The sequence below is a fragment of the Hemiscyllium ocellatum genome, chromosome 26 (genome assembly GCF_020745735.1).
Source record: "Hemiscyllium ocellatum isolate sHemOce1 chromosome 26, sHemOce1.pat.X.cur, whole genome shotgun sequence".
Classification (NCBI taxonomy): Eukaryota; Metazoa; Chordata; class Chondrichthyes; order Orectolobiformes; family Hemiscylliidae; genus Hemiscyllium; species Hemiscyllium ocellatum.
In genome coordinates this window covers 37,888,936-37,907,624 of record NC_083426.1, presented here as the reverse complement: position 1 = coordinate 37,907,624, position 18,689 = coordinate 37,888,936, and the positions used below count along the sequence as shown (strand labels likewise).

General features: G+C 39.0%; 1 protein-coding gene across 1 annotated transcript in view; it reads left to right on the top strand.

Moving 5' to 3' along the window:
- Positions 1-18,689, top strand: part of ppfia4 (PTPRF interacting protein alpha 4) — a 670,948-nt gene that overhangs the window by 597,139 nt on the left and 55,120 nt on the right. The window contains exons 11-17 of the mRNA XM_060845158.1: positions 1,376-1,438; positions 5,366-5,457; positions 7,786-7,927; positions 11,544-11,770; positions 12,112-12,352; positions 14,906-14,935; positions 18,524-18,663. Coding sequence (XP_060701141.1) covers positions 1,376-1,438; positions 5,366-5,457; positions 7,786-7,927; positions 11,544-11,770; positions 12,112-12,352; positions 14,906-14,935; positions 18,524-18,663 — 935 coding nt within the window. The remainder of the gene's footprint in view (positions 1-1,375; positions 1,439-5,365; positions 5,458-7,785; positions 7,928-11,543; positions 11,771-12,111; positions 12,353-14,905; positions 14,936-18,523; positions 18,664-18,689) is intronic.

The window sequence follows — 18,689 nt, the reverse complement described above, 5'->3', positions numbered from 1 at the left end:
ACAGAGGAAATGGTCTCTGCAGAATGCAGATAGGGGTGGGGAGAGAAATATATCTCTGGTGGTGGGGTCTGGTGGGGCAGATATAGCGGAAGACAATGAGCTGTGTCCAGAGATTAGTGGTGTGGAAGGCGAGAACCACAGGGTTTCTATCCTTGTTGCAGTTGGAGGGGTGGGTTCAAGGGCAGAGGTGCAGGATGTGGAGGAGAGGAGCTGGAGGGCATAGTGATCACGTGGGAGGGGAAATTGCAGTCCTTGAAATAGGTACATCCAAGCAATCTTTTCACATCCAAAGAGTGTGGTGTTGGAAAGGCGCATCCAAGGGGCAGGAGAGTCAACATTTCAGGCATAAACCCTTCATCTGATCTGCGACTCTGATCTCCAGCATCTGCAGTCCTCACTTTCTCCTAATCTTTTTACATCTGACAGAGATTTTCTTGCACATCCAAACAACCTTTTCACATCCGGCAGAGATTTTCCTGTACATCCAAGTACCTCATCTACTCTGTCAGTTGCTTTGGATAATGTTGGGTTTATATAAAAAGGAGGATGGAATGCCAACTCTGGAAGTAACAGAAGCATGGAAAAGGCAGGAACAGAAATATTATGGAGGTAGAAGTAGGTAATCTTTCTGCAATAGAGGGTATGAAGTTAGGAAGTTGGTTTATGTCAAAGTTACAACTAATCTGGTTCAATGTAAGACAGTGAGCTAGAGTGGAGTGGAATTGAAGGTGAGGCTCAGACATTTTCAGAAAGAGCTGAAATAAGTGGCTTCAATCTTCCCAATAGTTAACTTTAAGAAATTCTGTTTTATCCAGTAAGGTACCACGCAAGCAAATTCTTAAATCAAAATGAGCCCAGAAGAAGGAATAAGGTCAGAGAGGGATTAGAAGAGACAAACTAATAGGAAAGAGTTAATGGGTTTGAGGACTGAGTAGAGGAGAACTTTAGGGCAGGTTTTACCAGCTAGTCAAGGAGATGGGGGTACATATGATAAGCATAGCTTATCTGGTGGTCTTAAATTTAGTGACATAGAAGCCCTTTGACATTTTGGTTTTGGAGGTAAATTATTTTATTTTCCACCCTGTACTATAAAGGATACATTCCTGTTGGTAAAATTAACAGATAAAATGATGTTTTAAATATATACTTCAATTTTCTATTAATTTCAATGCAATGATCAAACTGCCCAACACTGCAGGATATATTCCAAATTGTTGGATGTGCTTGGACAGTGTCAGTTCTTTTGTTTGTTTGATTTCATTCTCTCATAATATTAGCTTTCCACTTAAATGAACATTAGACACAGTCTAAGATAACCGTGTTGATAGCAAAGCTCCGTCTCTTAAATTCTTTTATCTTCTTTTTCTCCATTCAGAATACATTAATACAAGAGGTGGAAAGCACAAGAAAACAACTAGAGGAATATCATCAGGACAAGGTACAAATCTCTGCGATTCCTTGGGTAATAAGGACATGTCTGAAATATCTAATGTTCCTTGTTTTGCTTTATTTTCAAAAAGATCATTCATGGAATGTGAACCTCATTGGCTAGGCTTGTATTTATTCCTTATCCCAATTACCCTCAAGAAAATGGTGATAAGCTGTCTTCTTAAACTGTACTATCCTTGGAATGTAGGAGTACCCACAGTGCTGGTCGGAATTGACACAGATTTTGATGTAGCAACAATGAAACAGCAGTGATGTAGTTCCATGTCAGGCTTAGAGGGGAATTTGGAGGTGTCGATGCTTTCTCATAGCAACTGCTCGATCCTTCTAGGTTACAGGGGTTGGTGGTTAAGGGAATGATGTACAAGATGATGGTTGGAGTGTCAATCAAGTGGGTTACTGTGTGATGAGTGGCATTCATTGAGGCAAATGATCCATTGCATTACACTCTTGATGATGAACAGGCATTGGAATAGTTAGGTCTAGAAGTAAATAACTGCATGGCTGAAGGGTGCACCAGAAACAGATCAGCTGAAGGAAGATGCAGCAGGATAACATTATTTAGGGAGAAAGGAGTGATGATGTGCATGTGTTTTGTCAATCATCTTGTGGCTAAACATGGGACCAAGGTTGAGGATAGTTTGATTTAATCTCAAACAGTTGCTGAGGAAATTGATGAAATCACTGACCATGGAACAGACCTGTGGTGGCAGCTGAAAACAATGATTTCAGTCTTCCCCATATTTGTTTGAGGTAAACATTTTCTAATCCATCAGGCTGAAAAATTGGTGACAGTGGATGAGTTAAGAGATGACAGGGAGGTCAAGCTAAGTGTCATCAGCATAGATATGATAACTCTTGCTCTGTTTTTGGACGATATTGTTGAAAGACTGCATGTTGCTGAAAAATAGGAGGGGGCCAAGATGAGATCATTAGGGTACCACAGGTATTACAGTTCAGGAGTGTAAGAGAAGCCAATGCAGGTGATGTTCTGACTTCAATGAGATTAAATAGGAATGGTATCAGATGAGTGTAGGAGAAAGTGAGGACTGCAGATGCTGGAGATCAGAGCTGAAAATGTGTTGCTGGAAAAGCGCAGCAGGTCAGGCAGCATCCAAAGAGCAGGAGAATTGACGTTTCGGGCGTGAGCCCTTCTTCAGGAATGAGGAAAGTGTGCCAAGCAGGATAAGATAAAAGGTAGGGCGGAGGGACCTGGGGGGGAGGGGCGTTGGAAATGCGATAGGTGGAAGGAGGTTAAGGTGAGGGTGATCGGCCGGAGTGGGTGAGAAATAATCTGGCTCTTAAAAACGTGTATTTTTATTTTCTGTAAGGTGCCATAACTCTGATTTTGAAAATATACTAATTTAATATTTAGACAAAGAATTGAAATGCATAGCTGGGTCTCAAAACCCATTAACCTTCGGTGTGCTGATGTAGCAAGTGTAAACTAGCAGCCTTGAGGTACTTTTCGTTTTTTTTTAGTTACAGATTGGTTTATAATTATTTTAGATTGACTGCAAAGAGGAAACAGCAGGCTTCTATTCACAATGCTAACCCTGATAACATAAATCAGGCAAACTCGGGAAATCAGAATAATCAAGCTGAGATGCATGTCTCCGTTAGGGAGCTATTTTAAGGAAAACATCCCTTTTTTTTCTGTGCTACTGTCTCATTTGACATATACTAAATGGTCAGTTAATGTCTTGAATTCACTGAGATTTGTCTCTGATGGAAATGTTTTGGAAGGTTACACAAAGTACATTTTTCTGCATGGCTATATGTATCCTTTACTTCAGTATTTACAAATGTGAGGGACCGTATTGTTGAAGAGGAGAGTATAAAACAGACTGGTAAGCTAGAGGAGATACTTGTTAGGAAGGAAGATGTGTTGGGCATTTTGAAAAACTTGAGGATGGACAAGTCCCCCGGGCCTGACAGGATATATCCTAGGAATATGTGGGAAGCAAGAGAGGAAATTGCAGAGCCGTTGGCAATGATCTTTTCGTCTTCACTGTCAACGGGGGTGGTACCAGGGGACTGGAGAGTAGCGAATGTTGTGCTCCTGATCAATAAAGAGAATAGGGATAACCTCGGGAATTACAGGCCAGTTAGTCTTACTTCGGTGGTAGGCAAAGTAATGGAAAGGGTACTGAGGGATAGGATTTAGGAGTATCTGGAAAGACACTACTTGATTAGGGACAGCCAGCATGGATTTGTGAGGGGTAGGTCTTGCCTTACAAGTCTTATTGAATTCTTTGAGGAGGTGACCAAGCATGTGGATGAGGGTAGAGCAGTGAATGTAGTGTACATGGATTTTAGTAAGGCATTTGATAAGGTTCCCCATGGTAGGCTTATGCAGAAAGTCAGGAGGTATGGGATAGTGGGAAATTTGGCCAGTTGGATAGAGAACTGGCTAACCGGTCAAAATCAGAGAGTGGTAGTAGATGGTAAATATTCAGCCTGGAGCCCAGTTACAAGTGGAGTTCCACAGGGATCAGTTCTTGGTCCTCTGCTATTTGTAATGTTTATTAATGACTTGGAAGAGGGAGTCGAAGGGTGGGTCAGTAAATTTTCAGATGATACGAAGATTGGAGCAGTTGTGGATAATGAGGAGGGCTGTTGTCGGCTGCAAAGGGACTTAGATATGATGCAGAGCTGGGCTGAGGAGTGGCAGATGGAGTTCAACCCTGTCAAGTGTGAGTTTGTCCATTTTGAAAGGACAAATAAGAATGCGGAATACAGGGTTAATGGTAGGGTTCTTAGTCAGGTGGAGGAGCAGAGGGATCTTGGGGTCTATGGCAACTTTCAAAGAGCTATGAACAATCAGGTGGATAGAGCTTGTATGAAGGCCTATGGTGTATTAGTGTTCTTTAGCAGAGGGATTGAATTCAAGAGTCGTGAGGTGATGTTGCAACTGTATAGAATCTTGGTAAGGCCACATTTGGAGTACTGTGTGCAGTTCTGGTCGCCTCATTTTAGGAAAGATGTGGAAGCTTTGGAGAGGGTGCAGAGGAGATTTGTCAGGATGTTGCCTGGAATGGAGAATAGATCGTACGAGGATAGGTTGAGAGTGCTCGGCCTTTTCTCATTGGAACGGCGAAGGATGAGGAGTGACTTGATAGAGGTTTATAAGATGATTGGGGAATAGATAAAGTAGACAGTCAGAGACTTTTTTCCCCTGGTACAACAGAGTGTTACAAGGGGACAAAAATTTAAGGTGAAGGGTGGAAGGTATAGGGGGGATGTCAGGGGTAGGTTCTTTACCCAGAGAGTGGTGGGGTCATGGAATGCGCTGCCTGTGGGATTGGCAGAGTCAGAATCATTTGTGACCTTTAAGCGGCAATTGGATAGGTACGTGGATAGGTGCTTAAGCTAGGACAAATGTTCGGCACAACATCGTGGGCCGAAGGGCCTGTTCTGTGCTGTATTGTTCTATGTTCTATGTTCTATACATACACATTGGCATTTAAAGGTTGCTTGTCTGCCAATGCCATTTTTGAGCTCATGCTGCAAATTATATGTGACCACCAAGTCCAGTGCCACTTTTATTCACCACCCCCATCTTCAGTGATCAGCAAGGGCGTATTTTCACAATCTCCATTTTCTTGGTATTTTTCAGTGACAGACTGTTTGCAGCTTTATCTTTCATCTGTCAGTAAATACGTGTTCAAAGTCTCTCCTGATGAACCATATCATTACCACTTCTATTGCCTAATTTCTCTGGCTTTTCCTGTACAATGGTGCAGCTATGACAAGACATCTAAAGCAGAGAATTTTCAAGAGAAATAATATTGTTTAAGTGATAGCTAACAGTTCCACGTATTAATGTTAATCTGGTGAAATGGTACTGGACATCAAAGATATTTGTTCACAGGTTTCTGACAATAATATTTAACATGCACATCTTTGACTCACACAGGAGAGACTGGCAAATGAAATTGGCAAGTTAAGGGCAGAAGTGGAGCAGCTGAAACTGAGGACAGGAGCATTTGCAGAAAGTGTGCATCCACGGTAATTACACTAACATTGATCCCTGATCTTGCAAAAGTGATGTTGTCATAGTTCTGTTTGAGGATAGTTGGGATATTCCAACATGAAAACCTTTGTTCACCAATTTCTCTTGGCAAGAATTGTCTTCTTCCATTGTTAATATCTGTGCAAAATTTTATTGAATATGTAGCAAGTGAAGTTATTTCATGTGACCAGTCAAGACCAGCTGATTGCATTTAAAACAAAAAGTACACAAACTTCATTGAAAAAAAGATTTAAAAGTCGCCACCAAGATTGTCTTTCTATTATTCAGAAATAATTAATCAACACAAACAAACATTTTAGAATGAGAACACTATAACTGTGTTAGAAGCAAATGAACAGTAAATGTATGTTTATTCACAAATGACGCTTCTACAGGAAAGATTGAAGGCAATTTGTTCATATGTCACCCTTTAGTAAAAAGAAGAATTCAACATCTATTGCACCTATCATGATCTCATAATGCTCCAAAACACTTTACAATCAATACAATACTTTGAAGCATAATTACTGCAATGTTTAAACTATCTAACAATACACTTTTTAAAATTAGTTGAGAGAACGTGGATGTTGCTAACAAGGTCAGTATTTGTTGCCCATCCCTAATTGTCCTTGAACTGAGCAGCTTGTTAGACCATTGTAGAAAGGGTTGGGTCTATATGTAGGAGTCCTCCCACTTTCCATTGGTGACCTGGGATGGAGGGTGTTGCATGCAGCAGTCTCATGTAACCACAGTTTGCAATGATTCATGGACTTCCAGCCAAATGGTCCATTTTACGATACAGTGGAGTCTGTGCACTATTTATATATTGACTGTGTGGGTGATTGCAGCCCCTCTTTACATTTTTAGAAAAATGTTTTGTATTGTATTTAGATTTCAGCCCTATGCTTCTGATCTTTGGGCACCCGATGCGGAGGAGTGTGGGCATATCATGGGTCTGCCTCTGGACCTGGTCAAGTTAACTTTTAACAGACCCAGGCAGCAGCAGTGAGGTATTCACAGTTGCCAACTGTCTGTCCTCCTTCTATGGCTATGTGCAGGTTTGGAGAGGGAGGAGTCGGTATCCACCATTACCTCCCAATACCTTCAGAGAGAGATGGGAGCTGCAAAGGGTAGAGTGCTTTATCTCTTCTAACTGCACGTTGGTTTCACTCTTCCTATCTCTCCCTCACCTTTGATAGTCTGCATTTCCCTTAATGGCTCTGCAGGTAAATGAATCAATTGGAAAACACAGGTAATTTACTGGTGGTGGCTGGTGAATGAAAAATACATAGTGATGGGAAAAGAAAAGTACGTTCAGTTGTGTGTAACAGTATTTTTGGAGATAAAAAAAGGTCAACCACAGTGATTTGGTTCAGATAAAAAGTGACTTCAATCAAAAACTACTGGTGGAAAACTGAAGTGCATCTTCCATATTTATGTGCATGTGAGATATATCTTTGATGTAAAATTTGCAATACAGAAGCAGGCCATTCAAAGTTTATGGTGTTGCATTATCTCCTGTTGTCTTTGTTTCAAATTATTATCAACATTTCCTTCTATTTATTTCTTCTTCACACACTTAGCTAGGTCCATTAACTAAATCTAAACTATTTTCTAAAATCGCTCCTTCTGGTTGTAAGATCCATATTCTTGCTATGCTGAGTAAAGAAATTTTAATGATGCCTTCTTTTTAGTGCCCAGAGTTTTGAACTTCCCTGCAAATAAAAGTATCATCCCCACATTCAATAGAATTGGAGGTTAAAATGAGTTGGTGCTTGTGCTGAAATTTCAACCACGGATTGCCATTCACTGGAAGTTAGGTGAAGGCCAGCAGAGAGCTTGGTTTTAGAATGACCCATTGACACTTGTCACTGGGGCTGGTTGTGAGAGCTGAATAAAGTGACTCACTCAACACTGAAATATATTTCATGCTATAACCATTGATGATCGTGGCCCTACGAGGTTTCAGCTCACTGTCTTTAATTCTAGTTGGAAGTTCAATCTAGTTGGAAGTGGTCAATCAATAAAGTGCCCATCACTACGCTTCTAATCTCATGTTTTGAGCAGTTAAAATGGTTTTTGGGAAAGACGAGAGGATACGAAGAGTTATGAAAACGTCAGCAAAAGATGGACACTCCTTCTAGCACCCTTTTTTTCTCAACTTATGAAACCTCAGCAAAATGAAATTAGTGATTAATGAAAATAGCTTTCAGTTGGCATAACAGGATGTGCACACGATTTGATATTCTCAGAAACATATTTGAATGAATTGAAATTAATAAAATATGTCCTTTACTTACAGTAATCAGAATGCTTCCTTTTAGATCTCACTTGGGCAGCTCAACAGATCTGAGATATCCACTTGGTTCTGTCGTAGAAGCACCATCCGATCATTATGGGACACCAACAGTGCTGCGACGAGCTCAGAAAGGGCGTTTCACACCTCTGCGGGATGAACCGACCAAGGTACAGAGAGAACTTCTTTGACAATTGCAGAGATTGGAAGAACTTTTGCTTTTAAAGTGTTGAAAATTTCTGAGTAAATCTTGCAGTTTACATCATTTTGCCATTGAATCTGTCCTTCAAAAGTTGAGAAGTCCTGATATCTTTGTAGCCTTCAGAAATGTATCCAGGTATTTTACACATGATGAATAACTGTTAAAATAGATTGGAGAGTGCAGTACGTGGGTGATTCTGTACAATTCGGGAAGTTCAGATGAATTTGAGCTTGTCTGAATTAACAAAAACAACCAGTATAATGGATCCGAGCTGAGAAATATTCAGAGGAAGTATGTTCTTAGAAGTCTTGTATACAAACATATTAGTGACCGTTATCTTTTGCAGGTTTATTTAACACTACTTGCACCAGAAAATTATGGTATTCCCCAAATGTCATTACAAAATGCAATGATGTGTTTAATTCTTACCTCAGGTTTGATAATAAACCTTTAACTTGAAATTATTGTTTTCAGGTGTTGAATCCAAAATGTTTGTTTTAAAATATGGACTTCACTAAGCATGTGTTTATGCTAATAATTTTCATTGTGTGTTTTCCTTTGTTGTCACAGCCCCTTTGATATTAAGCAAGGAATAATTCCTACCTTCTAATTCCATTTAGATTAGATTACTTACAATGTGGAAACAGGCCCTTCAGCCCAACAAGTGCACACCGACCCGCCGAAGCACAACCCACCCAGACCTATTCCCTTACGTTAACCCCTTCACCTAACACTACTGACAATTTAGCATGGCCAATTCACCTAACCTGCACATTTTTCGACTGTGAGAGGAAACCGGAGCATCCGGAGGAAACCCACGCAGACAAGGGGAGAATGTGCAAACCCCACACACAGTTGCCCAAGATGGGAATTAAACCTGGGTCTCTGGCGTTGTGAGGCAGCAGTGCCAACTGGAAGTTATTTTCATAAATCACTAATTTCATCTAGCTGAGATTTCATAAATTGAGAAAAAAGGGTGCTAGAATTTGTTCATCTAATCTGAGCAGATTGATAATTACCTCCTGATAGGCTTTCTCCAGTATTTCTCTGAACCAAGTCAGCAGATATATAGGAACACCCCTATCTAACTGAATACATTACGGTTTAATTCTGCAATTTGTATACCTCTATTGGAGAGAGCAAGCCAGCAGCAAATGGATAACTGTCCAAGTAAGAACGTTGATAGTTTAACAAAAATAATGCTGCTTCATTTTTGTTTTACCCAATTTCTTCTCTCCTCTACTAAAATTCTACAAAGCTTTTCAGTTTGCTTACCAAGGTTTTGTCATTTTATCAAGTGCTAAGCCTCTGGGGAATTGTGTTCCATGTAAAGGATCTAGTTTAGAAGGCATATTGTTTTACTGTAATTAAGTACCTTTTGTGTCTCAAATGGTAATTGCTGCTGTTTTGTAATGAGTCCGAAAAAAACTTAGGAAGATCTCAAGCTTTTGTGTGTTAAAGAATCTCTTGGGTAAAAGCATTTTGGTAACTAGCTGAATTATACCTCAGTTGTATCTCCTTAGATCTTGGGGAAACCCACACTCATGAGTGATAGACTAACATAAAGTTGTATGGCAACAAACTCTTAACTTCCACAATCTTTCTACCTGCCAATGGGTTATATTCTAGTCTTACATATATCTATTTGTTTAACTGGATACAGAACTCCTACAAGAAAGGACAAGAGGTAGAATGAAAAAGAAGACTGAAGAGTTTTTGTGTCAAAAAATTTTAGATAGGAATTATTTTAAAAATTATAATTATTGTGCAGTTGGCTAACTGGAAAGATGTACACCCAAACAATAAATAGAAGTTTACTTGTGTCCTAAATACCCTCACTGTCCCATCCCACGCCACTTCCCCTCTATCCTCAATTAATGTAAATGCATTGAAACAGTTCAAAACATGCAGGGTTTTAAACAGAAAGCACTGATTGTATAACGCTGATGTGTTTTTTTCTAATCCATCTTGTATCCTTAATTTCCAAAGAAGCCTCCATAACCTGACCAATCTGTGTGATGTGAGATAAGAGTCCCCTTGTTCTGGTACTAATTACCACATGCAACTCTGGTTACTCCTTATGAATTTAAGCCAATGAAGCAGCTGGACACACTAGATCACTCACAGTCCTCCCTCCCTTTCCAGATTGTTAATGCCGGTGGGATCATATGTAGGTCCAGATGAAAATGAATATCATTAGGACCGCTCTTACCAAGCCACCTTCAAGCTTGTTGCCTTGATGACTTGTCTTCCTTTACGAGTGAGCAAAGTTATGTTTGTGTCAGCTTTTACATTTCAGTTAATATCAGCTATTTCCTTTTCTTGCATCGTCAGTTGAAATATTCTGCATTCCTTTTTCATCAAACAGATTAATTTTAATTTCATGCGTTCCACATTTTCCTCATTAGCATCTAAAGTATTCTGAGAGATTAGTTTAGGCAGGCAACTACCTCCCAGACCACTGCCAGTGGTGTAAAATAGACCAATCACGAGAAAGCTCTGGGTGAATCTTCCTTTCCGTAAAGAGACATACAGCTTCTAAGAATCTTGTCTTACATTGGATTGAATAGCGATTAGGACACATCAACAAGCCATTTAACCTGATCAGTGCATGTTCAAGTTTATTTTCTATTCAAGCATTGTCCTAATCCCATGTGCTTGCCTTGTTTCCAGATTGCTTTATCCCTTAGCCATCTATCGAATGTTTTGAATACTGAAATGTTCTTTGCCTCAACCGCTCTATACTTCTAAGATTTGTACTTTTTAAAAAAAATTCCTTATCACCATCCAAAGTCATTTAAAGGCAATCTGTGTTGCTGTATTCTCATTGATGCAGTAGAAAGTCTTTCAATATACACTGTGTTCCTAACTTGAAAATGTTTACCAAATTATCATTTCATAATCTGAAATACGATGAAAACGTTCATAATTATCCCAGTCTTTGAAGTTGAGATTCCTCAAATAGGCAGTGAACTAATAAATGAATATTTGGCTGTTCACTTTCTATATCATGGATCCAAAAAAAACTGCATACATTATTCCAACTGTATACGTTCTAGATTTGGCATCAAATGTTGAATTTAATGTTCAATGTCTCTTGACAAACACTAACTCTTCCATTTACCTTTTTCTAGCCTTGTCTGTTTGAGTAGCAGTGTTTAATGTTTTATGAACCCATGCTTACAAATCCTTATGTTTGATAACATTGTCTAATCTTCCATTTAAAATGCTTATTCTTTTTCAAAGCTAAACATAGCACCCCTCATTCACAGGCTTTGAACTTCATGTGACAGTTGCTGTTTATATCCCACCATCTTATCAATAACCTTTTGGAGCTTTCACTGATCTGCAGTTACCAAATTGCTTATTTCTGCTAGTGCTGTCTATTCCTTGCCAAAGTAAAGCCCCTACATGCTGTGAACTCTGGGTGTTAATAGAAATCCTGGGATTTCATGGAACAAGATGCTGTGATGACTTTTAGCATAAATCTAAATTCAAACAGTGTAGCCTAGTTGCATCATAATCATAAATTTACACCAAGTGGTGACACTTTGTGACTGACTGCTATATTTATGCCAATGCAGATTCAGACTCTAAATGAGCAGGACTGGGAATGTGCTCAGCAGGCAAACATAATGACCAGTGTGACGCACACCTTTGAAAGTGACCCAGAAATGTCTGATGTTGATGATGAAGATGGAGACACCATGTTCAGTTCAGCAGACCTGCTTTCACCTAGTGGACACTCAGATGCTCAGACTCTAGCCATGATGCTGCAGGAGCAACTTGATGCCATCAATAAAGAAATCAGGCAAGGCAGTTACTGAGCATGAAAATATGACAAAGTCATTGTGAGCAAAGCTTTGTCTTATCACAACAAAACAGTTGCATCATGAGTAATAACTGCTATGCTTCATAAGGACATGAAACTTACTTTATAAGCTAGTTTGAATGATGCATTTTTTTTTGACATATGTATAATGTCATTGCAGTACTTTGGTATAACAAAATCGTAATTACATGAAATGGTATTATAACCTATATCAATGGAGACATTCAGTTTATTATTGAGTGGTTTTGTATGTAGTTATATCATACTTAAATTATCATTGCCCTTGTATGACTAATCTGACCAAGTCTTTTCTATGCCAGAATGATCCAAGAGGAGAAGGAGTCCACTGAGCAAAGAGCTGAGGAGATAGAGTGCCGTGTGGGTAGTGGAAGCATGGATGGGCTAAATTTAACACGAATTCGAACAGGGACCTCCATTCCAACTTCTCTCACTGCCCTATCTCTTGCCAGTTCTTCACCACCTGTCAGTGGGCGGTCCACACCCAAACTTACTCCACGCAGCTCCTCACATGACCTGGACCGGAAGGGCATCATGACACTGGTGAGTGCTGCACTGAATGAGAAAGGGAGAGTTGAGTTCTGCAGGAGAATACATGTGTTTGTGCTTGTATTTAACCTGTGCTTTCTAATATTTGTGCTATGTGCAGGAAGTCTTAACCAAACTGAAGCAAACACTCAAACCAGTTAAAGCTTGGTACCAGGTTAAGAAAGAAAGGAGCAACTGCCTTTCTAGTTCCTGTTTAAGAAATTATTCTGGAATTTGAAAACAAAACCCATCTTATTCATCATCTTGATGCATTCAGAACAGGGCTTATGATTGAGGCTGGATGTGTACAATGCTTATCTCTCTAGTTCCACTACTGCACTGGCCACCACATGCAGTGCATGTAAACATTCCACTCTGTTATCAATGGGGCCAGATTATGTACTTCATTAGTATTAGTTTCAGAATACAAAGAAGACCTTCAACCAAGTTACCTTAATAATCAACAAAATAATTAACATGACAAGATTATTCAATACAGATGCAAAGCTGTTCAGCACACGATTTGAAATATGAAAAGATAAATATTAACCTTTCTAACCTAATTCTTTCTTTCTCTGTCTCTCACATACACACACACACACACACACACACACACAAATGAAAGAAAAAAATACACTTTTTCTACAAAGATCAACTGTTCGAAACGACATCTTTTTGGGTAAATAATTGTTAGCTCTTGAATAAATGAAAATGATCAGATATATAATCCAAATGACTTTGAGTCTGGAGTCCTGGTACATGTCGATGGATGTTACTGGACTCAACGTAAGTTTTACTTAGACCTTTTCATTGGTCCATTCAAGACTTGTTGAGAGGAATTCTTCCAGAAGCTTCTCAGGAAAATTGCTGCCCCATTTTCTTTAGCTTTCACATTGTCCTCTGTGAAGAGTTGCCTCAAAAGAGTAGGAGAGGATGAGTTGTACGGCTTCTTTCTTAGCAGGCTGCATTCTGACTGCTTTTTCCAAACAAAGCCCCAAAATATCAGGCAGCCAAAAACCAAGCTTGTGATTTCTTTGTAAACCAGACCAAGCAGTTTCATTCTCTATAAGATTCCACAGTTTATTTAGCTTAATGTTCTCTTCCAGTGCATGAGGTTTTAAAGGAAAAGTCTACTGTCTGTACAGTATTTGTTATTTTAAAAAAACACCCAGTTCAGGCATCTCCCAGTCTTTCAAATGAAATGAGTTTAACAATTTTTCTATACAAGTCCTCAAAAATATTAATTTGTACACACCTTCATATCACAGAAAGTTACAAAATCATGATGAAGTAGATATTCATCAAATACTTTAGATAATCACAATTTTCAAACACTAAACTATTTCAAAGGATTTTTTTTTGGCTAATTTACTTGTTCCAACTGTATAGTGCACACTGATTAAGCTAAACTATTTTGCATCCGATATTTATTCATTGTCCAGCATTGACACCTGTGGCTGATTACTGAACATTGTTCAATCTTAGCAAAGATTTGAAAGCAGACTATGTTGCTGGGGTGAAAATCAGCCAATATCTATTTGACCAGCACTTCAGCTGTCATATTTCTGAATATCTAAACATTTATCATTAACCACTCATGCTAATAGGTCAAATGTTTATTTAAATTGCTCTCAGTAACCACAGGCAATATGGCTTTGAGGGTTTCCTGAGGTGAACAACATGATGCAGCTGAATTATCTTCAGTAAAAAGATCCATGTTCCCAGAATGCACCGGTGTTTCCAATTTGCCCGCACTGAATTCCTTGCTGATGTGATTGCTGTTGTGGGTATTCAAAAACAGGAGTGTTATAGTTTTAGAATAAGGAGTAACAGATTTAAAACACAATTGAGGAAAAATTACTTCTCTCAAAGGGTTATGAATCTGTGGAATTTAGTATCCTAGAGTGTGGTGGATGCTGAGACATTGAATAAATTTAAGGAAAAGATAGACAGATTTAGTAATGGATTAAAGGGTTATGAAAAGTGAGCAGGGAAGTGGAGTCAAGCCCACGATGAGATCAGCTAAAATAGTACTCAATGTGGAGCAGGCTCGAAGGACTGAATTGCTTACTCCTATTCCTAGTTTTTATGTTTTTATGCTCCTTGTTTAAAATCAATTTTCAAAGCACTTCCATCCCAGAAAAATATAGAAAGGAGAAGTGATCTGTGACAAATAGTTTGGAATTAAGAACTCAGCAAGCTGTTTTCAAGAAAATATGCTGTCTATCCAGATGCCAAATGTTTTGAACTTTAGACCTTTGCTATCTCATGTTTTATGTTGTATGGTTGCAAACTGAATGCTCAGCATCAGTGCTGACTTGAGTGAAAAATTGCAAAAACAGCATTAATTGATGAACAACTTTGCAGATTGATTAACAAACAGCCTGAATTGGTGAATTTATGTATATCATTGATCTCACTCTCTTTAGTGATACCTCTGATAGGGCTCAGATTGGGCTATATTATAGCTTTCCCTTCAAAACAATGCCTATAATTTCCTAATCTGAGCTGATGCACTTGTTCCTCATTGACTGTTTTTCTCTCCTTTCTCATGCGGCGGATGTTCAGCCTAGTGATTTAAGGAAACACCGTCGGAAGGTAATTACAGTGGATGGGACATATTTATATATGCTTTCCCCTTGTGATTTATTTGCTTCTTATTTTTCCATTCTTCTCTTCTGGTGATTCATAATGTGGTAAAACTCTACAGAAAGTGGCAGCCATTTACTGGCAACCTCACTCAATGACCATATTTCATGTCTGAACCTAAGGAAATGATAGATATTTGGGAATGTGTGCTCCATTCTGTCTTCACCCAGCATCAACCATTCCAATGCTCAGCAGTTAGCAATGGGCAGCATAGTGCAAGACCAACATTTCCACTTCTCCTCAGCAGGAACATGGCAGACAATGGCAGTGTCCTAGAGTCACCCAGTCTGATATTAGTTAACTCTGGTCAGACCAGAGACTTTGAAGATCTCCCTGCATCTGTGTTAGCTTTATGGTAGACCAAGCCTTGTTTATTTTTGTCTGTTCTCTTTATTTTATCCTTTTTCACTAACTTTCTCTAATTGGTGGGATGGCACAATTTGTTATTCTTTATGAAATGTCTTTTATGACAAACAAGTGTCAGTAGCAATCTGTACCAAACCATTGGGAGGCTCAAGAGGAGAACAATCCGATGCATCATTTTAAGTTGAGGGGATGTAAGAATTGCCAATCTCTGGCAAGGCACTTCTGTTTCAGTTGTAGCCATTTCCCAAATAACGTTCTATTTCTCTTTAGTGTTTATAGATTGGTATCAAGTTGTGGGGAGTGATCATTGGACACAATTGCAAAGAATTTGTGATTATTCAATGGATCAGGGTAATGAAGGAAAAGGTCAAGGATTGGTTCATGTCATCATCAGTAATTGTGCCCCGGATTTCACAGTCTTAGACAAATAAGGATGCTGAGTCTGCCTTCACTAACCTGGACATTCCAGTCCACATTCCTGCTATTCCTCACTCCATGTCTTATCACTTTGAGTCCTTTTTCATGAGATCTAAAATAGGACAACAAATAGAGAATTGTGGCTCTGATTCGTTGTATTATTGGGCCCTTATCATCTAATAAAACCAGTGCCAGCTGACCTAGCCTTTTCCTCACGCCTTGCTGGAAACATCTGGAGGAAATGGACCTGTCGGGAATCCACTCATTTATTTTTATTCCCATTGTTTCTATTGTTGAAATTTGTTAACTTGATTGGTGAAATCTTGCATTTTAATCTTGATTGAGTAGTATGTTATGTTTTGACCGAGTTCACTTAATTGAAATTTCTTACGCAAGAGACTTACCCTTAGCTATAATTTCATTGACCTTGTTAAAAATCACACGAAACCAGATTACCTTCCAACAGATTTATTTGGAAGTACAAGCTTTCAGAGCACTGCTCCTTTGTCAGGTAGCTAGTGACCTAATGAAAGAACAGCACTCCGAAAGTTTGTACTTCAAAATAAACCTGTTGGACTATAACCTAGTGTCGGGTGATTTTTAACTTTGTCCATCCCAGTCCAACACCAGCACCTCCAGTTCATTGACTTCAATATCTCAATATTGCAATTGACATTGATTCCATACAAAATATGAATCATCTCATTTAAAAAATGTAGTTACTTTAGAAATAATTTCCTGTTCCACTTGATGGTACTGTAAATGGGGGTAGGCATTCTGAAATAGTTTTTAAGCTGCACCATTTTGACCTACAAATGTGAAGATGTGATCTGTACACTGGTGTGAGTATTCACCTGTTTAAAATTTGTGGGTATCATATTAACAATTAGCACCTGCTTGAGAAGGAGTGAAACACAAAAAGCATAACTAATTTACTTTTTCTCTCTTAACTTACTGTGTATTTCTAGAACTTCTGTTTTCAACCTTGAATGTCCAGAATTTAGTTTTCTTTTTCTTTAAGTGTACACGTTGTAATTTGCAGCTTGATTCAGTGTTTTTCCCAAGATTTCCTACTACAGTTAAAAACTGAAGAGTTTCAACTCATGGCCTGACTCTCTTGGCCAACAGTGTGTCCTTAATAAATTAATGTACTTTTCTTGTTAATTCTGTTCCTCGTGTCCTAATTTAGATTGTTTGTTACTATGCTGTGGCCTTTGATAATAATTGTACTTAAACCAATGAATACTTGATCACATCTGAACCTTGATTTTGAATGTTGGGAAAGCTATTCAACTATGGCAGCCCTCACAGTTAAGTCCAGTGTTGTGCTTATACAGGTCATATAAAAGATCTCGGGTGTAAATCGATATCAAGTGCCCTGAAGTGATTGTAATGGGATACTTGGTTGACCTTGTACTTACCTTGTGGCACAGAGCCATTTCCTCAAAGCCAGCAAGCCAACACAAACTGGCAAGCCATCCTTATTCTTTACTCGGTCTGAATGGATCAGCTGCCCATTGTTTAAACTTGCTGACCACAGGGTCAGGAAATAAAAATGTGAAGGAGCTTTACTCTTGCATTAACTACCTTTGCAGCTGGAGATTAGTTTAGATCAGTTGGCTGGACTGCTGGTTGTGATGCAGAATGACGCCAGTGTTGTGGATTCAATACCCACGCTGGCTGAGGTTACCAAGAAGGATTCTCCTTCTCAACCTCTTCCCTTGCTTGAGGTGTGGTGATCCTCAGGCTAACTGCCATTTTTTTAGATTAGATTAGATTACTTACAGTGTGGAAACAGGCCCTTCGGCCCAACAAGTCCACACCTTTTGTTTCTCTAATGAAAGAGCAGTCCTATGGTCCTTGTAAGACCATGTCAACTTTACATTTATCTTTTATCTTACAATGTGGCACACTGTGGATGATCTAGACTTTGGTTCGATTTGATATTGTTGATCCTCCCAATGACAAAATGTCTGTGCAGTTTCCCTGAATTCAGTCGTCTTTCCTGGCTCAGCTAAACTGAGCAGTGTGTAATTTCATATCATCCAGTTTTGGTATTATTCACTCCAACAATGAAATGATTCTCAAAAGTTTCATTGTTTCCAAGCTTCACCCATCTTTCCTCACTGTTTCACAACTCCATTGGCACAAACTCATTTCAAAACTCCTTTGTCTATTTGATGCTCCACACTTAGTTGGCTTGCTATTGCTGCAATCTCAATCCATCCTGGTTCCCCAATTTTTCAAATTCCCATTTCAGAAGTCTCACCTTTGGTTACAAATTTACCCTGGTCTCTCTTCACCTTGGCCCTACAAACCAAGTCTGTGCTATTTTGAACTCAAGCCCCAAGCATCCCATCTCTTTCATTCAACCATTCTATTATGTGAATCTTATTATTTACAATTCCATCTCTGAACCATTCCACTTTAGTAATCTCCTCCTCCAACTTCTCAAAACCTGTAGCTGCAACCATGCTTTAAAGTATCAGTTTTTTGTCATCTCCTACTGTCAGGAACCTTGTGATGTTGTCCAAATTACAAATGCTTTATATATATATATATATGTGTTGTAACCTGTGCATCTCCACAGTTACCCTACTATTAAAGTAATCTATATTGTACATAGAAAGAAAATAACATAGGACTGTTTGTGTTGAAAGTGCTGTCACTTTCCTGCTTTTGATCAATTGGACTGTGTTGTCAGGACAGAAATTCTGTCACCATGCTCAGTTCACCTTTCATTTTGTGATTTAGTCTTCAATAGCAAGGGATGACAACCGTGAAGATAAAACCACAATAAGATGTGAAACATCCCCTCCTTCCTCACCAAGGACCATGAGGTTGGAAAAGCTTGCGCACACACTCCAATCAACCAGTCAAGAAGAAGGTCGTGGGTAAGGAAACTTAGTTGTTTTCATAC